The following is a 27,032-nucleotide window of genomic DNA, read 5'->3' as shown; positions in this document are numbered from 1 at the left end:
AAATGCTTTGTCTCTTCGTTTTGAAATGAAGAGTTTGGGAGAAGCTAGCTGTTTTCTTAGCCTAGAGGTTATAAAGTCAAATGGATATTTTGTCACTCAAAAAGGATATGCAACAAGTTTATTGAATCGTTTTTGTATGAGGGAGTCAAAGGCAATGACTACTCCTATGGAACCTTACTTGAAGGTAACTAAAGATGGAGGAAAACTATTGGAAGATGCAACACTATTTCGACAGCTTGTTGGTAGTTTATTCTATTTAACTATCACAAGGCCTGACATTTCATTTTCCGTAGGAGTCAGCTCTCAGTTCATGGACAAACCACGTGAGAGTCGTTTAATTGCAGCAAAGAGGATTCTTCGTTATGTAAAAAACACTTTGAATTTTGGGTTATTGTATAAGCAGCATACACCAATTTATTTGACGGGTTTCGTAGATGCAGACTGGGCTGGTGACGTGAATGATAAGCGCTCTACAACAGGGTATTGTTTTAATACAAGTTCAGCAACAATCTCATGGTGCAGTAAAAAACAAACTACTGTTGCTCTTTCAAGTTGTGAAGCTGAATATGTAGCAGCTACTATGGCACTCAAGAGTGTATTTGGCTTAAGAGGCTTATTCAAGAAATGTTTTCAACCTTGGACTATCCAGTTCCCATTCACTATGACAATGAAAGTGCAATTAAACTTGCTGGAAATCCAGTGTTTCATGCCCACACAAAATACATTGAAACACATTACCATTTCATTCGAGAAAAGGTTTTGACCCAGGACATTCAGCTGCAAAAAATACGTACTGAAGATTAAGTTGCCAATATATTTACCAAAGCACTTGGCAAAACAAAATTTGAAGTGTTTCGAAGTGCTCTGGGTGTTGTTGATAGTAAGTTTGCACTAAGGGGAAGTGTTACAAATTAGTGAAACTTACTGTCATATTCTGGACAGTTAGAAGTTGTTGAATTAGTCTTTGCTGAATAAGTCTAATTTGTTTTTAAGTTTTCATTTATTTAGGAAGTTGATTTTATCTTCCTTTTATTTAGGAGTTAGTAGCTTTTAATTAGGCAAATAAACTCGAAGGACACTTGGTTTTAGTTGAGATATTTTAGGAAATTCTTTAGTATTTATAAAGTCTGTAATTGTTGTTTTTACATATCTTCATTGAGTAATAAAATTCAGTTCAGCAAATCATCTCTGTTTTGCTCTTTTTGGCTGCTTCCTTTATTTACATTTTGATATTTCCCCTTGTAATGGTCATTGTTTCAAATCCTCCCCTCCTTTTGATTTTATTATGTTTCAATTTGTATCGAAATGTTTCGATTCTAAGACAAACAAAACAAACCAAAATATTTTGAGACAAACTAAAACAGACTGAAATTCATTCTTTGATTCCAGAAATGTTTCGTATAAAAATATTCAAATAACAATATGTATCGACCGATACATTTTGAAATCGTACGATATCGTAAGCCATGGTAGTAGGAACCTACATGGCCATGCTTCGGGTGGTACCATGTACACATTTGTGAGATCACCCCAAATGGAAAAAAAGATTTGAATATGAAAAAAAATAGACCAACTCCAGCTTTAGATGGGGAATTAATGTGAAAAGATTGTAATTATACAAATACATTGAAAAAGATCAAAACCCATTAGAATTGAATCGAAAAATCCCAACTTAGGAACAACCATAGCATGCCATAACCCATAACCCATACCCAACGATGCAAGCAGACGTAAAAGCTATAATGAGATGAACTACAAAGGAGAATAGATTACTGTTTCTCTCAAGGATTTAGTTTCGACTTCAATGCTTCCATGACTGCCGAGAAATCCTGATCACTCAGACCATGAGATTTTGCTACCTTGTAGAGCTCATTCGCGGCTGCAGCAATTGGAGTGGGTTGGGAAACAGATTCCGCTAATCCCAAAGCGAGTCTCAGGTCCTGCCATGAATCATCAAAAGTCTCGCTTTCAAAGGACACTAAATTCATAAAAAATTTTAAAAACTAAATGCAATATGGAAAGACAGCAAACCTTTTGTTGATGCTTTAAAGGAAATGCAGTAGGATACATGGCTTTAACCATTGAAGGACCTTTCATGGAGAACATTGGTGCGCTTATTGCACCTTGAGAGACTACCTGCAATGAGGTCAAAGTCAAATGAATTCAAGGAAAACCCATCAAGCATCGTTGCAAACCTCGGTTTGACGTCATGTCACGTACATGGACAAGATGGAGTTGTCCCGGAAGAGTCAACTCATCTCAAACAAGATAAAACATTTCACTCAGTTTATAAAATTTATTCATGTATTTTTATATTTAAATAAAAGAGATTCTATTACCATGCCCACTTTGGCTAACATCACCCCAATTCTTATGTAAATCACCAAAAAATTAACACACATTTGGGGCGTTGTTAGTAAAAGTTGGTGTGGCAATATAAGCTCTATTAAATAATTATAAATATTTTTATGAAATAAGGAAGATTAGAAGATGCTTGGTCATAAATTCATATTTTACTTAGATAATAAATTTTAAAATTCTTAAAACAACTAATTAGTTTAATTAAAATATCCAAAATCCCAATTGATTCGGTCGAGTTTTACTGGACTCAGGTGAGATTTTCAAAATACCATATCGTTTATCTCGTGAGATATCTGAAACATGAGACACCGTGTAAATCCGGCTCATTGCTGAGCGATGATGAGATTTAAAACAATGCCATCAAGTAACCAAAAAGAAGTAAGAAAGAAAAGAAAAGCAAGAAGCGATGGCTTCAAGTTGGAAAATACCTCAACGAGAATGCTCGGATCCAATCCTACTTTCTCACAAAGAAGCAATCCTTCAGAAAAGGAAGCCATCATACTGCATTTGTTAAGGAAAAAATTTAGCAACCAAAATATTGAGTAAATCCAAATCGAGAAGCCTTTTTTCAATCCACAATTTGATTGGTTAGAAGAGAATTTGCCATAACCTTCCCATGATCATATTGACAACAAGTTTCATGGCAGCGCCATTTCCAACATCCCCAAGGTAAAATCTTGACTGCAAGAATAAATACGTCAAACACACAAGGGAAAGAGGTGATGAGAATATCAAGGGTTTAGGTGTGGGGTGAGGTTTATAGGAAGATGAGACAAATGTACCTTCCCCATGATGTCTAAAAGGGGACCAACTGTTTCATATAAAGTTTTATCTCCTGCAAGATTGCAACTATAGGTTCAGTTAGCCTCCATTAACTTCACTATGTAACAAATTCTCGGCGGAAAAGAGAACTATGGGTTGGAAAATGTGTGGAAAAAAAATGAAATTTGGGATAAAATTATTACTTGGGTAAAATTTTTAACCCCCGTCTTCAACCTTAAGATTTTATCTACTCAATATTCAAACCTCAAGAAAAAGAGAGGATTTTAGTTCAAGTGTAAAACAATGAAATTTGAGAGGTTTAAGAACTTGAAGATGATTGGTTTGGGAAGAATAATAAAACTGGATTTTTGTGGAAGATGAAAATGATGGATTTTATATATATAGAAAACTCTAGGGTTTCCAACAAAGGGTTGAATGTTAAAGTTGTAAATGGTGAATTGAAGACAAGGTTGAACAAATCACAAAAGGAACCATAGAGATGGAAGAGTTGGAAGATGGCTGGTTTTAAGAAGAAAACTCAAGGATTTGGATGGCAGTTGAAGACGAGGACATTTAAGTCTTTTCACATTAATCCATTAAGAAGTCCAAGGTCAAGGGATGTATATCATCAGTTGTACAACATAGGGGGGTATGTCTAATATTCACCGAAAAGTGGGTGGACCTATCTAAATCACCCAAAATTTTATTAGACGACAATATGATCAGTTATTTTTATGGTGCTGAAAATTTGGCAGTCAAGAAACATGTTCATAGTATCAGATAGTAAAGAGGAGAATGTTGAGTTGGATGGACGCTAGAATTAAGAGAAAAAAAAATATACAGAATTCAGAGCACTCGAGAGAGTTTAGGAATAACCCTAATTGGAAATAAAATAAAATCAGTCGGGAGGGTTTGGGCATGTCCAATGAAGACCAATGACGGCACTTACCAGAATGAACGCTTTGGTTCAAATGCAGAAATGGTGTGGATGGACCAACGCAAAAACGAAAATATCTGAAGACATGCCTTTCCATAATATTGCTCAAAATAGAGTTATGATGGTAGGATTCATATTTTCGATCAAAATATTTGAGACAAGGTATAAATGATGATTACAAAAGTTTGATTAGAGATCACCTTGAGTGAGTGATTGACCTACATAAATAAGAGAGATTATATTGCCACACCAACTTTTGCTAATGCCACCGCAAGATGTGTGCGAATTCTTTGGCAACTTACATATGAATTGGGGTGGCGTTAGCAAAAGTTGGTGTGGCAATAGAATCTCTCATAAATAAACACAAGAGGTTAATAGCATATCCAATGAATAGTGGTTACCTGCCGTTAGAAATATCAGCTGCCCATCTTCTGCAGGCTTTTTAGAGCCTGAAACTGGAGCCTATTAACAAAACACTAAATCTAAACAAAATCCTCTGACATGTTACTATCACGTCTCTGAAGTGAAGAATGTGGAAATAATGGCACAATTCTTTGACTCCATGATACTTATTGGAGATGAAATAGAAAATAATGACAAACAATAAACCTTCTTACCTCTAAAAATAATGCTCCGGTAGCTTTAATATGTTCGCCGATCGCTTTAGAAGTGGCACCATCAACTGTGGAAACATCTACATACCTGCCAATGCTCATCCAAAGAGAGAATTTTTAGATTGTGGATATGTATTAAGTCACACTTAAGGAAAAGAGACCGCACAATTTGGAAGCAAATCATTGCATTATTAGCTAAGATTTATGCTGTTAAATTATACAAATGTGAGCCACAGCCCACAGTTGCAGATGCCAATGCTCTGAACATACAAGCATTTATTGGTTCAATCTGGTGAGCAAAGAAAGCAGTAAAATACTAATTTACTATGATTAGATTGTTCTCTTTTCTCACAATTGAGTGTTGCATTTCTAATCTTTAAAATTTATATCATAATTTTGGCCAACCTAATCAGTTTTCAACATTGTCGAGTTTTTTGTTTTTTCATTGATGGGTAAGCTGGAATTGAACTCACGACCTCAAAGTTGGTTTGCGATGTGTCAAACCAACTGAGCTATGGGTCTAAGCCCAAAATGATCCTTTTCAACATTATCTAATTGTCAGGAAGAACGATGTAATCCACTCAACTGTAAAAACCGAAGAAAAGAGTTGTGTCCCAAAATTCTCTTAGAGTGGCAAGTAACATTGGTTTTCCGAAAGGTTTAGAGATGCTTCTTTAGAAATAAACTAAGCCATACAGCGTACTTTGTTTAGCCGTCGGATATGCTCCAACAATGGGCATTCTAAATATATCCCATCACTAGACGTAGTTAAGAAAGCCTTTTCATGGCAACCTCCCCAAGGAAAGGTACATTGTGCTTTCTATCATATGGGTTCTAAAAACTGCTTAAGCTAGCAAGAAAGAATTACAAAGGCTGAAGGATAGATTTTGGATGTTGAAGAGGACATTTCCAAGGTATATAGAAGGATAGAGCATGAATCCTTCAAACCACAAAACCTGACCTGTTTGAGATATAGGACAGATATCGGAGATGCTGATCAATCATAGCCAGCCCATAAACCTTACCATCCCTAAATGGTTTCCACATAGGAACAACAATCAAAAGACAAGAACCAATTAATTTGTACTGTAAGAACGAGCATTCCTACTAACTGATCAGGATTCGTGATAGTGGCTGCCAACCCGATGCAACCTTCCTCCTTTATCCAGGCTTGGGACTGGTGATATAGTGTAAAGGGAAGACTAAACAGGTGGATGGGTGTTCCTACAAGCTAATTAGAAAAATTGCATAAATTAATCCTATTAAATCATCTAATGTTGGGTAAGGAACGGAAAATTTATTAATTGACAAAAGCTAAGATGTTCCTCAATACGTAAACTACCACAAAACATAAAACAATGAAATGTATGACTACCTATAAATGCTTTACAAAAATCAAACGGCAAGATAAATCACATAAATTTAATCATTTCGCGTAATACGGACCGACATTTAAAATAAGCACTTTTATGTTGTTGAGGGTGCAGACCCATGAGTAGCAGTTATTTAATTTGAAACTCCTTTTCATGAGGGGAGAATGAAAAATATTACCCTTTTCCTGGACTCATTCCATTTGCAGCTCCATGCTTTCCACAAGCAACATCCACCTGAAAAGAATATCTACAATTAGTCATGCATGAAAATAGTGCAGGCATTTTAAGTACAGTCATGCATGAAAATAATGTAGGCATGTTAAGTAAAACAAAGTATACGCACTGCACTTTGAGGGTCAGCAAGCATGGCAAATGTGATATCACACGATGAAGCGACTTCCTCTGGAGATGGTTTATATCTGCAGGAACAAAATACCCATGTAAATGTTGAGTGATCACCCTTGGGTGTATACACACCTGTACATCCATGGCCCTTTTATATTCATAGTTATCCCCTTTCCAAGCAGAATGTTATTTTCTCCTTCATCTCTCTTCTTCTCGTGATGCTTTATAGATGAAACTTTCTTGGTATCAAAGCAGGTAGTACACTTAGGTCATGGGCGAGGGAGGGTGTGGAGTGATCACCCGTGGGTGTATACCATAGTCACCTAAGTCTCTGACTTATTGAAAAGTCGTGATTAAATCGTAACTTTCTTCACCGATTTAGTCACGATTTAATTGTGACTTTTTAATAAGACATGACTTTAAGGAATTTCGCGATTAAATCATGAACTTTGCAATTAAATCAAGAAGAATATGAGGTTGACACACTAGTAAGAGAATATGACCTTGATGAAGATGATGGTGACCATTTTCTCAATAAAACATAAGATAATAATAATGTAAATGAGGACGACATTGATTTTGATGTTTTTGACAAGTTAATGAATCCTAACTCAGATCTATGACTGTTACTTAACAGTATAAATCGTGACTATACTTTGGACCTGTGGTTACTTGAGCATGCATGGATGAAATCAATATGGGGTTTGGTAATTGATCATTATAGTTCAATATGATATTTAATGATGTAACCCGAGAATACCACTCAATAGGAACAACTACACAGTTCTAACACTAACTTGATTTTTTCCCCATTTGTTTTCGATTTTTTCCCCGTGTTACCAATTTTTTCCTGTAGCTGGTTTATTCCCGAACTCCAACTTGGTGACTATGGTGTATACACACCCGTACATCCATGGCCCTCTTATATTCGTATTTGTCCCTCTTTCCAACAGATCGGTCTTTGGAATAGTTGGTTGGTTGACAGTAAATTGATGATACCAGGTTGGATTTTCCCATTAAAAATTTGGGATAGTTACGAATACAAGTACAATGCCAGTTACTTTCACAGTGAATAGAACTCAGTAAGCCATAGAAGGACCACTTTCTTTAATGAAACAAATTATAACAAAAACGGAACCGTTCGTCCACCCAATGAAGTTAATTGCATTAAGCTAATGAAAGCTCCTGTAAAGAGATGTTAGGTATAAAACAGAAACGTTGAATCAAGCCATGGACTTGATTGCATTCAAATCATGTATGTTCTAGAGCATTTCAAAACCCACGTTGACACCAACAGGTTGTTATTTCATCCTCAATGACTGGCTGTGTATTTTGATTCAATGTTTTTCCTACCATAATGTCTAACATTTGAAATTTAATCAAATATAAGAATTTAAAAGGATGCACATTGTTGACTTGCAATTATTGGAAAATCTCTAGATATTCTTTTATCCAATAATTCTTAGCGTAAAGATAATATAAACTGAAATGTTTGAAGAAAATTATAAAAATCCATACCCTATATATAAAAAGGAAACGAAAACGACAAAATGCTATTCCTTCCTATAGACCTGCTTCAGCTGGTTTTTTTTTTTTTTTTTTTTTTTTAATTCAATAGTTCATATGTATAGAAAATATGAATTTTATTGATAATTCTTGGATGAATATTACAAAAGCCCCAATAGGGTATTTATAGGCTATCAACCAAGATATATGAAAACTACCTAATATAAATATTTTAGAATATCCTAATTGATATATTCTAAATATCAATATATATTCTAGAATATCCTTCATCACAACCTTCCATTTGTGCGAGATACACTAACAATGATACAACGTATCTCATGCATTTTAATACAGTACATCTTATTCTCTAACATCCTCCCGCAATTGCATGGTCCTTTGAAAAAGGAATATGCAATTGGTTTTGTTGAATAATTGCTTGATCTCAATAATGGATATGTTCATTGATCGTCAAAGTGCCAATCATGCTTGCTGGTGGTCACCGTCTGTCTATGAAGTCCATCACTGTCACATCCTGCTTTTTTTGAGTCTGTCGGAGCCAGTGGCTTATTAGACCAGATCTGTCATGATCTCATGCATTTTAATACAGTGCATCTTATTCTCTAACAATATGGATGGAATCTAACAGTTGATAAATTATAATAATTTTTAATTTCTTTTATAAAGTGATGAATCGTACGATAGACAACTCAAAATTCCTATACAGAAAAAGACAGCACGTGTTATTAGAGGGAAACTTTGCTCGTGCCACACAACTCTATTTTCTCTTCTTCCAAAGTAGGGATGTACATTTTCGGTTCGAGTCTAGGTTGACCCCTCCAAGACCAGACCGAACCCGTAATACAGACCAAATTAAACCCGAACTTTAGGGAATTTAAAAAAAAATGGACTCTGTCAACGTGAATCTTGAGAGAAAAATATTGAAAAATAATAATATCCATCCATAAGAGGGGCTCTTGTCCTGTTGGGTCAAGTGAAAAAGAAAAAAGAAATAAGTTGCAGGAGTTGGAATCATGAGAACTTCCCTCCACATCAAATAAAGTGAAAATAAAATAGGAAAAGGAAGTACAGGGACTGAGAATGTGCATTTGTGTTACTGTGTGCACCTGAGAGAGGATGACTTTGAGAGAGCAACATGTTTCTTTTGATCATATACAATATGGATCGAAGAAAACCTTAGAATATACTATAGAAGACTAGAGTTATTTTATTGGAACTGTAGCAAAAACAGAGATGGAGATTCTAAACAAGTTGAGGAATCTAGATGCTTATCCGTAGATCAACGCAGATTTCTACAGCAGAACCCTATTTGGACGTTTCATCAATTAAGATTCTCTTTCTCTTCTTGTCCAAGCTCAATAAGTTCTCCTTTTTTTGTAGTTCTTGTTTTATAATATTGATTTTTGATTTTCAACAATCTCACTAATTTGTTGCAGGACTGTATGTCCATGTTGTTACTGAGTCGAAGCTCACCATAGATATTTCAAGGGAAGAAACTCTGCAAGTTAACTTCAGTAAGAATACCTTCAAATTGTATTCAAGTTTGTTGATTAGTTTCACTCCTTACTTCATTTGTTCAGTTAAAAAATTCCTCCAAAAAACCTATTTGTTTGAATTTCATTCCAAGATTTTAGATCTTATACTCGACGTTGTTTGTATAATTTGATTTTATGATATCAGACTTTGAAAAATTGAAATAAAATTCCATTGACCAATTCCTGTCCTTACTGATGCTATCGTAAAGAGAACTAACTAGAAGACTGCCTCGCTAATGGAGATTTATTGGTTTCCATGTAGATTCAAGAACCAAATGAGATGGTTTTATTGAGATCCTACAAGGCATTTTTTTCTTCTTTCAGTAAATTTGTTTTCTTATATAATTTCCTAGCCTTTGCGTGTTCCCTTGTCAGTGTCGCTGCCATGGATATCAATGGGGAGCAACATTATGATAAAGTATGTTTGGTAAAATTGGGCTTTTAATTGTATCTTCTTTTCTTTTTCAGTTTCACTATTTTAATCCAGCTCAATATATGTTTTGAATTTTACTGCAACAACATGATATAATAAAGAAAAGAATCGATAACCTTGGTATTGTAATCGAATCAAAATCTAATGGTATTGGTGCACCCAAGGTTTGTATTTCGTCATACTTGTGATGCACAAGTTTCTGGAGATAATTGAAAATTTTATTTTATATTTTTGTAAGCATTGTCTGTTCATTTAGACAACTATGTCCTGTCTTTATAATGCAATTTGAGAATCGGTGGAGTTCTATTCGAAATGGAGAACCTAAACAAGTAGAGATCATTGCTTATCCCACTCATAGCGGGGAATTTTTAAGTAATTAGAACAATTTTTGTAATTGCAGTTACCTGGGACATAGATTACTACATACATAGTGTAGAGTATTTGATGGTAACTTAGTAGTCATATCATTTACTATTTCTATGCCATAATGCTTAACATTAACCAAAAAGAAGTATGTTTCCATTTTAGACCTGAATCTTTTAATTCCTATTTATTTTTTTTAAATTTTAAATTTTTTTCCTAGATTGAAAGATCTTTACGGAGGCATAGTGGAAGGCATGATCACAATGAGACTTATTATGGCTCTTGTTTTGGAGTAAAAGTGGCAATATTGTCTCTGTTGGACAGTACCTTTAGTCAAATATGCCTTTCTCTTACCTTCAGAAAATGCTTATATATATTGTTCTATACTACATCTTGTTGTGTGCAATTCTGATGACTCATTGAATGACATAGAAAAAGCGAATAATTATATAGATATTCGATTATGTTCTTTAAATTTGCATAAATATGAATCTTTTGTGTTTTAGTGCCTTTTTGGTCTATTTGGTACTGCATAATGATTGTTCTTCACTCACCAATCAAAAAAAAAAAAAAACCTCTGATCACATTGTTTTATTCATGTCATGGTGGGTTGATAAAAGTATGTATACTGTATTTTTATCTGAATTTTATGCCTCAATATGATGATCTAGAGTGGTTAGAACATAGTTCAATTCAAACAATTTGCATTTGATTATTATTATTATTTATTAATTTTCTGTTCTGGTGAGTTACTAACCTCATTAAAGACATGCTTACTAATCAAAAACCAAAAGAAGAAGTTGCATACAATTTTACCAAAACCATCAATTGCTCAGATGCATGACCTATCTTAATCCTGTAGATCATAAATTGATGCATGCACATTGATTGTTGTTCATGTAGAATACTTTCTGTGACTGTTTGCAAATTCTTGGAAATTGTTTTGGTCTTAGAAGCAGCACGGACAAGGAGCAGGTCGGGTATCCAGGTCCTATGTTCATTGCATATGGAACTAGAGAAGGTCAAAAATCGTCTTCAGCATTGCTCAAATTGTAGTAAACTTTAGTTGGTGTAGTTTCTTCTTTTCCTTCCTAGCGTAAGGATTTTGTAATCAATCAGAATTGAATTTTTATTTTCTACTTTTTTTCCGAGTAATGATTCTGGGCAGTACTGTAATTGAAAAAGTTTAGAGTTTCAACTTGCAACCACTGTTTCGTTACTTCTTATTGGTCTTTGGTGCTTGTAAGTACTTATATCCTATACCCACAAGTTCTAAGACTATTGGATTGTTCTTAAATTAAATCCACACTCCCTTCAATTCCATTGGGAGCCACTTCTTTGTTACATATCTAACTTAAAATTTTGTTTTAAGTGACCTGAGAGAATAATTTAACTGGTGAAGTCCAATATGGAAATTGTACAAGCTTTAAAATCATGTATGTAGACCTCTGTTTACTCCTTGCTGCAATCTTCGTGTATTTTCGGAATAGCTACTTAGATATTGATTTTGAATTTCAGGGATTTCTACGTACAACCAGACTACTGGAGAAATTCCTTACAATATTGGTTTTTTGCAAGAGTCTATATGCCTTTTATTAACTTTTTTTTCTTTTTTTGGTATTATATGATTATTATTTTTAATTTTTTTACTTTGTTGCTTATATTTCATTAACGGTAAAATTTATTTGTATCAAGTCACTTCAAGGAAATAGGCTTACTAGCTAGATTCGAGATGTGATTGGTCTCGTGCGAGCCCTTGCTGTTTTGTAAGTTCTAATATTGGCGACGATCAATATCCTTGTTACTTTCATTTTGCTTCCATAGTCTTTTTTGGACCAAAATCCAGTGACAATAAGTTAATGGAATCCTTTCTTCGTATTGCTCACAAATACTTAAGTAAAAATGAATTTGATTGGACCAGGGTCGGAGCCATGATTTTTTGTCAGTGGGGCCTAAGCACTAACAATGGTGGACCGATAATCTTGGTTTCCTTTTATGCCAATGTTGGACTACTTACTGCAAACAATGATTTTCATTCTCAAATACAAATTGTATGATGTTCAAGCACCACCAAGACCATAATTTAAGTCCAAGGCAATCCTATATGAGGCAAGGAGGAGCAAGTGAAGCTTATGGCTTAGGTGCCTAGAAAGACCACGATGGCTAGACTATACATGAATCATACACTTAATTATCAATGGATCATTGCATAAAAAATTATTAAAAATCCAGAAAACAAAAACTATCATGATTGCAAGTCAAATTATTAAATTAATGGACATGCATAAAATAAATACCTCTTTTATAAAATGCCAAATAAATCGTAATAACAGCTCAAAGCAATCCTTTTTGACGGTTAAAATGTCTGATATTCAATGACTCTATTGATAATTTGAAAATCTTGGTCAAATTTATATAAATTTAACAGAGTCAACCAATTTAACATTTCTTTCTATGAAATAAGAAGCTTTCTATGAAATACAAAGATTTTATTGATACACATTTAGTGATACTAAAAAGTATAGACAACAATCAAATAAACATTCTTCCATCCATAACAAGTAAATTAACAATTTGTGCATCAAAAACTCACTTTGCCCCCAACTTGATGAGAGGTTCACACTTGCTCTTGGTCCTATTCCAGACAGTGACATCACATCTACACATACGAGGAATCAAGTCAATATCATATATCGATAGCCAATCAATTTTCATGGCAGATTTTCAGAAGAAATGTTAAATTCAATGCTAGAAGTTTCTCTAAAGCACTTCATCAATTAGAGTGATCTAATCATACCCAGCTTTTATGAGATTTAGTGCCATTGGAGAACCCATAATTCCAAGACCAAGAAAACCAACATGTGCAGGAGCTTCACCTGTGGCGAAATCAAAATAAGAAGCATTAAAAGAAAATCAAGACAAAATATGTTTAATTAGTTCCAAAATTATTTTCCCCAAGTATGAAAGCATTTGATATCATATACATGGCAACATAAGTTAACAAATAACGAAGAAGCCGATCATGTCTGTAAATTACAAAATTATGAAATCAATTTTTGTTTATGAGCAAACACAATGTGAGATGGGCATTGAACCCTGGGTCTGTTGTATTATCACTTGCAACCAAATAATTGGTTCAAAGGCTACGGTTGTTCGCTTAAATCTACTCAACCAAACTAAATTCCTATCTTTCCCAGCCCAAACCCGATTTGATGTAGCCGATATTTTATTTCCCAATAAAAAATATAAAACATATAGCACATTTTGGACACTGCTCAAAACTACACAAATCCAAAGTTAGTTCATTTACTGCGCCACTTGGAGATGTATTACAAATCCCCTGTGAGAGAGAGAGAGAGAGAGAGAGGGATGTTATTGGCACCCCAAATTTTACTTATTACACCTCAATTGCTTAAATTATTTATCACACCCAAATTAAAGATTAAAACACACTCTTCAAACATTACAAAGGTTTGGCTCAAATTATAATCTCAACATTATAACACTCGTTCAAACAATTCAATAGTTGTTTACAATTATGAATCTATGATTAGGCTCATATAAAATCCTAAAGCCAAAAAACAAAAACCTAGTAAAAAAAAGTGTGAATCTCCATTTCGTGCGTTGAGTATGACAAAATTTCGATTTTGGTACGCTGTTCATTTTAATTCCCAAAACATGCTTTTTTAGTGAATTTGTCACTTTTACAATCTACGAATTCGTCACTTCTATGATTTAAGAATTCATTGATAAAATGCCAACGATTTACCTGTTGGTATTTTATCAATGAATTCATAGATTATTAAAGTGACAAATTCACTGGAAAAGCATGTTTTGGGAATTAAAATGAACAATGTGTTGAAACCAGAATTTGGACATAAGTTGTGCATGTTTTGGGGAAAATCCCAAAATAAGGGGTGAATCTCCATTTTGTACGCTAAATATGACAAAATTCCAGTTTCGGTTTCATTTTAATTCCCAAAACATGCTTTTATAGTGAATTTGTCACTTTTATAATCTTTGAATTCGTTGATAAAATACCAACGATTTCGCCTTATCAGCGATCTCGTTGGTAATTTATCAACAAATTCGTTGATTATAAAAGTGAAGAATACACTAGAAAAGCATGTTTTGGGAATTAAAATGAACAATGAACCAAAACCGGAATTTGGACATAAGTTGCGCACATTTTGGGAAAAATCACACACACAAAAAAATGAGGGAGATCTTCTATTGGCACTCCAACTTTTACTTATTCCAAGCCATTCACTTATTTTCTTTATTTTCAATTGGGGTGTAATAAGTAACTGTTGGGGTGCCAATAGCAGCTCTAAAAAAATGGGCTTAATATCACATCCTTACGCCAAAAAAATTGGGTTTCAACTTCCAATGGAAACACCAAAAATTTGAAGATTATAGCTTGCAGCATTGGTAAAGTAAGTGAGCGACTCCTACGTTTTCGAATGTGTTCGTTTCTAATTTGATTTTTCCAAGTCTTTCCACACATCCATCTCATCATCCTCATCTAATTTTCATCACAATTGAGTAGAATAATAATAAACACCATGAACCCACAAATCAAACTAAGAATCCAAAACTGAAAGAAACAGCACATAACACAGATTGACAGTATTGGCATACATAAACACAGTGAAACACAGAAAATTAAAAAGAAAAACAGATACCCATCAAGAGAATTGTTGAAATTCGTGAAGAAAAACATACCTTTTGATGTTGCATTAGTGGTCTGAGAAGAGAAAGCTTTGGGGAAAATGGAGAAGATTGGTTTGGTGGAAAATGAAGAAATGGGTTGTCGTCTAAAGTGATTGGGTATCCAAGGAATAAAGGTTGAACATATTGCCATGGTTGTTGAAGGGTTTGTTGGTGGGTTTAGAATCACAGAAGAGAAGTTGCAGTAGTTGGTCTTGATGAAAGAATTAGCTAACGACGTTGTTGTTGTTGCCGCCATGTTTTCTTTATCTTGTTAGCCGCAGAGATACTGGACTGGAAATGGAATGACACATTTTCCAATGTGCATAGATGTTTGGATGGATGGATAGAAAAAGAATAAGATTAATGATTTGCGGACTCCCCCAACTGACATACTCCGTTTATACTCTCCTGACGTGGCATGTGTTACCATCATAGATTTTTTTCATTGGAATATACGACTTAACATTTTATAAAGATGTGTAATTGTGTATCCCGAGAAAATTATGATTTTAACACATACTTCATCAGGAAAGCATGGGGGAGTGTGTCAGACTCCCCCTTCACAAATTCTTTCCACGTAACTGAGCATAGAACTATAGATTATTTTCTTGGGATACACAACACCACGTCCCCATAAAAATGACTAGTTGTGAATCTTGAGGGAAAATCTATGATTCTATGCAGTCACGTGGAGAGAAATTTTTTTTTGGGTGGATTTTCAAGTCAATTTCTAAGTTGAATATTATTTGATATCCTTTGACTTGAGTCAATTTCTAGGTTGGACATGAATCCCTTTCTATATCCATTTGGATCGTAATGATATACGTTGAAAATTATATTTTGAGGTTTTTCAAAATATCTTTGTCTACCACTTTACTACAACATGAAATCTTTTAAAATAAAAAGGTTATAATGGTAGAACTTATTGTGTAAATGTCCTGTATTCTATTATGTTTGTTTATGCTGAGTCACAAGGGTGAAGGGAGCAATGCCCTCCATCGAAGGTCTTGTAGTAATTTTTTTTGAGGTTTTCTATTTTTTGATGAAGTTAAGATGTGTCTTAGCAACTCAGATTTTATAAATAGTGATCCTTGAGATTATAAAATTTAAGAGAAAATAATGATTGTTCTTAATTTGATTCGTAAATCGATAAATGTAGGGTACATACTCTGAAATCATGTAAATCCTTGTGTTTTATGTAATTTTTGTCCTTTTTGCTGTTTTTGATTTTTTTGCATAATTGAATAATATAGTAATTAATAACGAAGTAAATCAGGATAATAAAAAAAAAAGTTTAAATGGGACAGAGTTTTCTGACCTGACCCAAATCAAACAATTCGGATCGGGTGAACAAAATGGTTCATATACAGTTTTTTCTAGTTGGGTTCGGATCCAAATGAAAAAAATTGAATCTGAATATGGCTATATTAAGATCTGATGTGGGTCTGACCCATTTTATGCCCCAAAGGGAGGAGGCCTCATGTTCTTGGTGTTTGGCTACTAGATTTACCTTGTCTGGTCAGAAGTAAACCAAGTGGAGGGCCCTATCATGCTGTTTAAGGAGCCCAATTTAGGACTTAACTGCCATTGGATTGGGTGTGGATCAGATCAGTCAAACTGGAACCAATCTGATAGGAATCTGATTTGGACCCAGATTCAATCTGAGAAGAATTGGATTAGGTCCCGTATCGAGTTTTATTAGATCTCGATATTATGATCCGAATCTAATGCAATTTGATATACAAAATAAAGATAAAGTTCATATATTCAAATAAATATAATTTACATATTTTCTCACCTTTTATCGGATTAGGGTAATATAATTGATCGAGATCGGATCCAACAGATTATCAAATCAAATCCCTATCAGATTGGATCCTTATTAAAAATCCAAACCGATCAGATATTTGGTATTGGGTTGGTCCAATTATGTGTGGGTACACGTGATTGGTTGATCCCAGATTTCTGTGAGCAAAAAAAATTCTTGGCACCATTGTTCATGTGGAGTGGGCTATGTAAATGGATTGGATCAGACCCGAAATATCATAAGATCGAACCAAACAAATTTGGATCTGAAACGAGGTTTTGGATTCTGATAAGAATCCAATTTGATAACATATCAGAATGGTTAATCAAATAACAATTGGATCCAAATGTTGAGATCCAATAAGGGTTCAATCCGGTCCTTATCAGATCAGTTCCAGATCCGATCCAATTCTTCCTGGATTGGTCCTAGATCGACCCAATCTCTTAACAGTCGAATTTTACTGATTATTAAAGAGAGTTACTATTGCCACGCCAACTGTTGTTAATGCCACACCAATTCCTATATAAATCACCAAAGAATTGTGGAAATTAATTTAAGTTGGAGGCATCAAGATCATTTCACCCATTATACATACATAGTAGTGCAACACCGCAGACTAGCACCACTGTTAATAATTCAAACACCATTGCAGTTAGAAAGGCCATAACCATCCAAAGAACATAACATCGTAAACATATATACAGATAAATAACTCAAACACTGGGTTATGTATATATCACGTTTGCACGCACAAATATAAACAAATTGTCTATAAAATTTTGAAAGAAACCCCCGACTTGCAAAGAAAGGAACGTCTGCAACACTTGCACATCCGCCATTATTCAATTAAAATTAGGTGGTTATATTCCATCACAAAGAGAAAAAGTGACATTGGCATCTTCTACAAAACAAGTATCACTATAACATAATTGACACAACCCAATACAATATTACATGTCTAAGTGAGGCTATCAATTCATCTTTACTCTGCAGCTAACAAGCCCAAGTTGATTCTTCACCATACACTCAATCACTCCATAAATAAATAAATAAAATATAAATTAAGCATCAATGTCGTACTTAATATGAGGCCCGCAAGAGCAAACTATAAAAGATCTCTCTTATTACTAACCCAAAGTCTGCACGCTAATTGGAAAGAGATGCATCCATGTTGATTTTGATCAACCCAACAGGAGGAGGGGACCATCTTCATGTTATCTCAAATTATGCCCAAAAGCATGAAGAGGACCATCTACTTGTTGGCCCTTTACTTATATCCTTGTAATTCAAGCTTCATTATTATACTTTTTACAGCACAAGCACAAACGAAATAATATTATATATGTCAACGATTCCATTTTCAACAACTTTGATTGGCAAGATGTAATGATCTACATATATCTATTTATACATATGCAAATGTGGGACCAATGAAACCATAGATAACTTGGTGATATTATTCTTGGTGTGCATAGAAATAAGAGGGGCACAATGGTTTCCTTTCTGCCAATTTTTTTAAGTGATAATCCAAACAAGTATCAGATATTCCAATTCATGCACTACACTTCAAAGAGTACAAAAAGAAAATATTGAAAATTAAGAAGTAAGATTCACCAAAGAGTTTCATCCAAATTTCCTTCTTTGTATACAAGGAATGCTCATTGATTTCCAAGTTTAGATCTTCTTGTAATAGTCCGAGGGCCAGGTTGCAAGATCCAGAAGACATTATGCACTGACACTAGCCCCAATAAAATCAGTCTCTACTACAATCCATTAACTCTTTTGGCAGCCAAATAGAATTTGACTTAAATTAATTGAAATGATACATATCCATCAATCCTACATAGAAAAAAATTCTTACTTTCTCCCAAAAACCCTCCAAGAAAACTAAACACCATCCATTATAAGAACAACATGGGAACTATTATCAAACATCACAAACTTGCTAATAATGAGAACAACTAACTCATACAATACTTGAGTGAATCTCCGGCACCCTGAAAGAACAAATAGGAGAGGAAGAAATCGGCAACAAATATACCAACAAGAGATATCACCACTGCCGAAGTTGTGGACTCACCCACACCTTTTGCACCCCCAAGAGTCGTAACTCCCCACGCACAACTCACTATAGCAATAATCCCACCAAACACGTATGACTTAATCATCGCACTTATTATATCCCAAGGCCTAAGGGCTCTTTGAGCCGAATCCAATATAATATTGATGCTCACACCATAGACCGCATCAGCGAGGAGACCACTGGAAGCCATCCCAATTGAGAAACATATAAGAGTCAAAATCGGGAGAGCAAAACAACAAGCGAAAACTCTTGGTGTGACAAGGTAATCTACGGGGTTAGTCCCGAGTACTCTCAACGTGTCGGTTTGCTCCGAAACCTGCATTGTACCTAACTCGGCTGCAAATGCGCTACCTATACGCCCCGCAATGACGATAGATGTGATCACAGGACTTAATTCTCTAGCAAAAGCTAGAGCTAAAACACCACCAACAGACCTATTTAACCCCAATCTTGTAAATTCTCTAACAAATTGGATTGTAAAAGCCATACCCACAAAAGAAGATGTCAAGATACAGACACCCACTGATCTGGGTCCAACCCTTTCAAGCTGTTGAAGGGTGTTCTTTCGATGGATTTTGCCCTTTAGAATTCTGGTAATTACTTGTCCAGCCAGGATTAAAGCTGAGAGTCCTCTCCAAAGAGACTTGGGTGGAGTCCATTTGCTCAGGAGGGAAACGGTTTCGGGTTTGGGAGAGTGGTTTTTGTTTGGGATTTCGTCAAGAAGGCTGGGGAGGGGACGACCATCATTGGAATTGGGTGTTGCGAAGAGTTTTTGGGTGTGGCGGATGGGTTTGTGAAAATTACAGTTTCGGGCAAAGGTTTCACCTTGGGAGACGAGTCCATTGGTGAGTCGAAACAGATTTGGGACTTCAATTCTCCTCTTATGGACTGTTCGATTTGGGTTTTTTCTGCAAAAATTCATGGCTTTATTAGATTTGGGGAACAATTGAGCAAAAACAACAGTAAGAGAGAGAGAGACCTGAAGAGAGAAGCCGGGAGAAGAAGAGAAATGGATTCCATGGTTGCCAATACTCAGCTTCCGCTCATCTCCCTTAACAAAACTTGACAGCTTTAGCATCTGCAGAAGAAACATTGGCAAAATCCCAGTGAAACTTTGGGTTGGGTAAATGTTTAGGCCCATTTTGTATCCAAATACTAAATGGGTGGAGAGGCTTGTTACCTTGATTTTCCAAATATACTCTTGAAATTCATTTATTATTTTGTCTTTGTTCAAGGTAAAGTATTTGATCATTGCACCATGAATACTTTTAACAAAATGACATTAAGGCCCTGCTTTGTATGCTGCAAATCATTAGCAAATCAAATAATTTTCTAAAATAAATTTTACCGGTGCTTGTTTACATAATGAAAATGATTAGCATGGATCACCTGAATTCTTAAGAAATTTCCAAAAATGTTTGTGGCACAAAAAGTACCGCAAATCAATTGTAAAATCACAATGACAATTGCAAAGACCAACCAATCACAAAAAAAGATTCACAGGAGATTTCCCTATGGTTACCTAACAATAATAAATCATTCATCACAAACCATTTGCATTGCAAAACATTTGCAAATGCAAACGATTTGCAGTGTACCAAGCAGGGCCTAAAATTTTTTATGTTTATAGAAAAGAAAATGCCTGAACCAACGGGTTGAGACTCTATCAATGCGATCATTGGGATGTCAGGGATTTCTGATAAAAATGTATCCCCAGAAAATAGTGTATTAATCCCTAGAAGCTGATCTCTAAGAAATCTGTGTTTTTCCTCAAATCCTAACCATCATTTTTAAGGAAAACCTCAACCGTGGATCAAGACTAGAAAAGTCCTTATAAGATATCACTTCAAAAATACAAAAATATACTAAAACCAGAATAATAAATGCATTTTAATTCTTTCTGTTTGAGAAAACAACATTGTGGAGAATGTTATTTGTTTGTGTGTACTTGTGTAAAGTCATGATCAAGTAACTCATAAAAATGACTGATGGATAAACACATGATCCAAGCATTAGATGTGGATGTATTTATTTTTTTAACTATCTATTATGGGTCAAGTATGGTTGGTCCATTCAAAATAGGCTTGAATGTGGGTTTGACTTGGATATTTATCATTTTCCTATGCACATTAGATAGGTTGGATTTGAACAATGATTTTTAAACCTATTTAACAATGGGTCATTTATAGCCCTACATCGCCTACTGACTCAAAACCACACCGACAATATTGTTCAACATAGCATGCCACATGTAAAGCTGGTAGCTAGGAAAAAACCTCCAAGAGTATGGATCCACATGATGCTATGTAAATTGTACCTTATAATTTACATGTCATGATCTGTGGACTTGTAGAATAGCAATTCATAAACAACCATGTTATCGCTTTATTTAAACATGAAATTCAACTATCATGACAATACATCACGTCCCCAAAACAAACATTGAGAAGGGGTTTTGTAATACAATGATGAAGATTGTGTGTTTATTTATAAGTTTTGTGGAGCATATTTTTTTTTAAAGGCGGTAAGGATGAAACGTGGCACTTAGAGATCCAATTAAAACCTATAAATCTGAACCAACTCATCCAAGTCTAAGTGGTTAGAAAAGCTCGATTGATTCGGTCAAAGTACCCACCATGGGCTAAAGGTTCGAATGGTCGGGGGAAGATGAAAGGGCAAAACAGCAATGGCAAAATGACTCAAATAAGCCCAAATTCTTAAAAATCAAGGATTTGGCATGATACAAAAATGGTTGAATTTCTAATTGGAAAATATCCTAAAAAAGAATGATTGAACAAAGAAAGAATCTTAATTAGATACATTCTTAATAAAGATCTACTTGTTAAAATGGATAAAAACAAAAATTGGTGATCAGATCAAGAAAAATCCTAGGGGTTTCCCCTATAAATATAGGGACAGAGAGACCAATAAGTATGTTTTTTATACCCTCTACATTGTTACTTTGTCATTTTTTCTATTCATCTGACTTGGACGTCAGAGAGGTTGTGTTGCAGGCACACCCAAGTGCACAGGAGGCAAAGATCTCAACCAAGAAGAACAAATCTCAAGATAATATTTACAAGTTTCTTTTCATTATGCTCCATGTCCCAGTCCATAATTTTATGTCCCATTAGTTGACAATCTAATCACAATAAATGACAAAGAATGAAAAACTTTTCTAGACTACAATCACATTGGAGGTTCCATCTTCTACGATTGGCTGAGTTGATTTCCATGATAAATGGGTTCCCATGGGATATAAAGTTGTATCAACCATCAGTGTGTGACTTATTGTGATTTGTCACACTTATACATGTTTGGTGATCCAATCATACAGGAATTTTTTCCATTATAATGATTAAATTGACCAAAAAGTAGTAACTAATCATTTGAATTTTGGGCATGAAATAATGGATTAAATGGATAGTCATTCTTTCCTAATCTCTCCATAATCAATTCAAATGTAATCAAAGTTTTGGGCTTATACCCATAGTTCAGTTGGTTTGAAACATTGCAAAACAACTTTGAGGTCGTGAGTTCAAGTCCAATTTACCCATTAAAACAAAAATAAAAAAAAACTCAGATGTAATCAAAGTAACCAGATAGCCACTCAGTGACTGATTAATTCTCCAGATGTAAGGATTTACTAATATGTTTATTTATGAGAAACGGTTTAGCCAATAGTAGGTTTCAACAATGTGCTTTTCATGCATAATTAATCATTTTTTCCCAATTTGAAGTCAATGTTTCATTAGATTAAAATAGTCAAAATAGGTCAAGTTTCTTGAGGATGGCCGATAATCTATATTCTACCCAACTTGAAGTAGCCCCTAAAGTGTAGGATTTTTCATAATGAAACGTCGTTGAGGCCCGTACACGTAGGACTACAAACAGGGAGTAGGAACACGAGTCAATCTAGTCTAAGTTGTTTTAATCACAGATGACCGTAATAATCGAAAATTTGGCTCATATGGTCATAGCAACGGGGCGGGTTTAGCTTAACCGGGCCCCCATTAATTTTGTTCACACTGAGCCCGCCCCAACCCCATCTCAGGTATGAAATTTTTAACCCATCCCCACCCCTAATGGTATTTCTAAAATCTGATCAGGTCCTACCCCGCCCCGCCCTCTAACACAATTTTTTTTCTTTTTTCTTAATCAAATTGATAAATCTAATTTTTTTTAATCAAAGTAAATCTCATTAATATTTTAGAAGATGCACACCCACATCCCTAAATGATAGAAAATTTTAAGAATTGATTCCAAAGTTTGTAAATATAGGGGATTTTCTTACTTACATTCAATTGTTTTAGTAGATTGTTACAAAATTTTCGTATTTTATTTGATTTTACACTGGACCAACTTATCAAAGCACATTATCTCTATATTGTAGATTTAATCTGAACTGAATTTGTGTAACAAATGCAAGTCCCAACAGGAGGAATAAAATGTGTCGAAAATGTCTGATTTGAATTATCAGAGCTAAGGTATAACATCTGCAAAAAACCTTAAAATCCATCCAAGAAAAAAACTAGAATTAACACAAAGAGCAGTGATAAGATAGTGAGAAATTCCGTGGGTTAGATCTAGGGTTTCGTTGGTGAAAGACGCGCGCGAGAGAGAGAGAGATGCCGTACCTATTTTCGCAGTCCGAGTTTTCACTGTCCGAGAGATAGTGGTGTAAGATCGCTCGCAAACACTAGAGAGAGAGAGAGAGAGGTGTAGTTGCAGGAGAGGTGGAGAACAGATGGTTTGGACTTTGGAAGAGACGCATTGAAAGAGGTGATGTTGCCGGGAGGGCTTTTTGGTTTGGATAGTGTTAAAGACACCCTAATTATTACCAAGGGCACACCCCCACACCATAGCCAATTTGTCTGTCTTATACGGGTTAAAAGTTTCGGAAAAAACAGCCTATTCGGAAACTTCTTACCCTATAAAAAATGAATTAAAAAAAAAAAAAAGTAATTTATGATTCTTCAACTTGTTTTAATGGGATTAGATATTTCGAAATGGGCTGATTTTTTTGTAAGGATGATCTCCTCACCCTAGAGATTATCCTCACAAAAAATCAGTTCAATCTTAAAATTTTTTAACTCATATAAGATAAAATAATTTGACGATCGTGTCGGGATGCCCTTAATAATAATTTGAATACTTTTAACACTATCCTTTAGGTTTAGAGAAGTTATATTGACACTCCACTCACTTCTAGGGGGGCCAAAGTTAGAGAAAAACACTTAAATTTTTTTTTTATTTTAACACAATATGCCCAAAACAATTTATTTTTTTAACTTTTAAAGATGCCCTTAAAACTATAAAGACCCTTAGAAATTCTTCGAGTGTCAATAAAAACTTTATTAGGTTTAATTGATAGAGGGTGATGTCTTTGTATTTATTGAAAAGTATTTTAAGTAGGAGGGGGATGATTTGTTAAAAAACAAAAGGGTCGAGATCCGTAGACTATTGGAATTTGACTCATGCGTTCAGACCAATTCTTGACCCTTGATTCCAATGAATCCAATGGTTATTATCAGTGTTGATGTAGTGACAATAAAGATATAATACCCACTCGACCCATGTTCTACCTTATCTCTCTCCCCACCCCCCACCAAAAATAAAAACAACATTTGATTTGCTCGTCTTACTTGATTATTTCGACAATTTTTTTTTTTAACCCAGGGAGTATCCCCATCTTAGGTGAGACTAGTCTACTTGGGGCGACACACACCAACCCACTGGGCACATGTTATGACAAGTAATCTTCCACATTTCTGTAGAGGGGCATATTGAGAATCGAAGGCACAACCTAGGGAGCACACCTAGTTGCGTCTTACCATCTTAGCTAACTCCCCGTGAGTGATTATTTCGACAAATAGTGTTGGAGTTCAAATCATAATCCAATAGAACTGAGACTATTAAGATTTTCAGATACCAAGAACATAATCCTTCAAATGTCAAAAAGGATTTCAAAACATATACCCCCGACACACTAGAGAAGGCATCCTTATATAATGTTTGAATTTCCCTTTAGACTTCAAACCTCGCAAATCCAAGTGATGATGAATGAAAAATGTAAAAGATATGAAGGGCAAAACTAAGCCATCGTCATCGAGTGTGTTAATTTTACTATTAATGTTTTCAAGAAGTCACCCCCATCAACAAGAGATGTAGTTGATTGAGTTATTTGTTCCAAGTCTCTTGAGTCTAAATGTCAGGACAAGAACATTTCTTCATGTTTTTCATGCCAGCTACCCTTTTGATTATAGAATTTTCTGCAAGGAAAGCCCTAAAACAATGTTATATCCCGTTTTCGTGCCATGTATTTAATTATAGGATTAAAACCATCCCCGCTTGGAAATCGACTCGATTTATTATTTTTTTCTTTGTTCAAGGTAAAGTTTTTGATCGGTGCACCATGAATAGATTTAAAAAAATGACATTAGGGCCCTATTGGGTGTGCCGCAGATCATTTGCAAATGCAAATAATTTTCTAAAATCAATTTTACCAGTGCTTGGTTACACGAAAATGATTTGCATTGCAACAAAATTTCCACGGGTCACCTAAATTCTTAAGAAATTCCAACAAATGATTTACGCCACAAAAAATATCGTAAATCAATTGCAAAATCACAATGAATTCCTTTATTGCAAATATCAACCAATCATAAAAAAATATAAATATTCTCAAGAGATTTCCCAATGATTACCAGGCAATATTAAATCATTCATCATAAATCATTTGCATTAAAAATGTAAACGATTTGTAGTGTACCAAGCAGAGCCTAAGATTTTTTCAATAAAATAGTGTATTTATCCCCAGAAAAATAGTGTATTAATCCCCAAAAGGTTGGTATTGATCTCTAAGAAATCTATGTTTTTCCTCAAATCCTAACCATCATTTTGATGGAGAGCCTCAACCGTGGATCGAGACTAGAAAAGTCCTTATAGCATATCCCTTCACAAGTACAAAAATACTATTTTTTTTTTTTTTACGGAAAATAAAATAATAAATGTATTTTAATTGTTTGTGATTGAGAAAATTGAAAATTGGCTTGAATGTAGGTGGGTTAGACTTGGATATATATCAATTTTCTATGACAATAGATAAGTTGGATTTGAACTATGATTTTTCAACCTATTTAATAATTGGTCATTTATAGCCCTACATGAATTACTCACTCAAAACCTCACCGACAATAGTTGGTAGCTTGAAAAAAAAAAATCTTCAAATAGAATGGATCCACACGATATATGCCATGTAAATTGTACCTTGTAATTTACAAGTCATGATCTATAGACTTGTGAAAGAGCAATTTGTAAACAGCCACGATATCGTTTTATTTAAGCTTGAAATTCAACTATCATGATAAATTATGTATCATGATGATACATCACATGTCCTTGAAACAAATATCTAGAACGGGTTTTTGTTATACAACGATGAAGATTGTGTATTGTTTTATGAGTTTTGTGGAGATATTTTTTTGGTAAGGCACTAGGGAATGATACGTGGCACTTAGGGATCTGAGTAAATACTAAAAATATGAACCAACTCATCCAAGTCTGAGTGGTTAGAAAAACTTGGTCAATTTTATCGAAATCTCAATCATGGGCTAAAGGTTTGTATGATCGGAGGAAGATGAAAGGGCAAGCCATCGTGGAAAAATGACTCAATTAACTCTAATCCTTAAAAATTAAGGATTTTGCATGATGAAAAATAATTTAATTTTTAATTGAAATATATATTTAAAAAGAACGATTGAATAAGGAAAGAATCTTGATTATGTACATTCTTAATTAAGATATGCTTATTAAAATGACTAAAATAAAAAATGATAATTAGATTAAGGAACATTATAGGAGTTTACCTTATAAATATAGGGACAAAGACACCAATATATGTGTTTTTTATACTTCTTACACTATTATTTTATCCATTTTTTTTATTTAATTTAGATGTCGAAGATGTTATGTAATAGGTACACAAAATGCACATAAGATAAAAGAACAGATCTCAAGGTAATACAAAATTTTAAATCTACAAGTTTCTTTTCATTACTCTTCATGTCCCTATCCATAATTTTATAATCTACTAGTTGACAATTTAATCACAATAAATGATAAAGAATGAAGATTTTTTCTAGATTACAATCACATTGGAGGTTTCATTTCCAACAAT

The 27,032-nt window shown here is 34.4% G+C and overlaps 2 protein-coding genes across 5 annotated transcripts; both read right to left on the bottom strand.

Annotated features, from left to right (window-relative positions):
• Positions 1–1,555: 1,555 nt before the first annotated feature.
• On the bottom strand, positions 1,556–15,302 carry GLYR2 (glyoxylate reductase 2). Its single transcript, XM_086417928.1, has 12 exons — positions 14,976–15,302; positions 13,048–13,126; positions 12,844–12,909; positions 6,391–6,466; positions 6,226–6,281; positions 4,678–4,762; positions 4,462–4,522; positions 3,144–3,196; positions 2,972–3,042; positions 2,790–2,862; positions 2,032–2,136; positions 1,556–1,940 (listed from the first exon to the last, which is right to left on the bottom strand). Exons 1-12 carry the CDS (start codon positions 15,217–15,219, stop codon positions 1,782–1,784), a joined length of 1,128 nt encoding a protein of 375 aa, XP_086274054.1. The 5' UTR covers positions 15,220–15,302; the 3' UTR covers positions 1,556–1,781.
• Positions 15,303–18,342: 3,040 nt separating this feature from the next.
• On the bottom strand, positions 18,343–23,647 carry ABCI14 (trigalactosyldiacylglycerol 1). Of its 4 annotated transcripts, none has more exons than XM_086418645.1 (4): positions 23,491–23,633; positions 20,034–20,155; positions 19,833–19,931; positions 18,343–19,761 (listed from the first exon to the last, which is right to left on the bottom strand). In XM_086418645.1, the coding sequence occupies exons 3-4, from the start codon at positions 19,871–19,873 to the stop codon at positions 18,732–18,734; spliced, it is 1,071 nt and encodes a 356-aa protein (XP_086274771.1). In that variant the 5' UTR covers positions 19,874–19,931; positions 20,034–20,155; positions 23,491–23,633; the 3' UTR covers positions 18,343–18,731. The 4 variants fall into 4 exon arrangements, with proteins under 4 accessions (XP_086274771.1, XP_086274772.1, XP_086274770.1 ...); XM_086418646.1 differs by having other exon boundaries at positions 20,034–20,143; positions 23,491–23,619; XM_086418644.1 differs by lacking the exon at positions 20,034–20,155 and having other exon boundaries at positions 23,491–23,647.
• Between the last annotated feature and the right edge of the window lie 3,385 nt (positions 23,648–27,032).

Source organism: Akebia trifoliata, chromosome 12 (assembly GCF_017979445.1).
Source record: "Akebia trifoliata isolate Shusen 1 chromosome 12, ASM1797944v1, whole genome shotgun sequence".
Lineage (NCBI taxonomy): Eukaryota > Viridiplantae > Streptophyta > Magnoliopsida > Ranunculales > Lardizabalaceae > Akebia > Akebia trifoliata.
The sequence above is the reverse complement of the archived record's forward strand: the minus strand, read 5'-3'. Positions and strand labels throughout refer to the sequence as shown.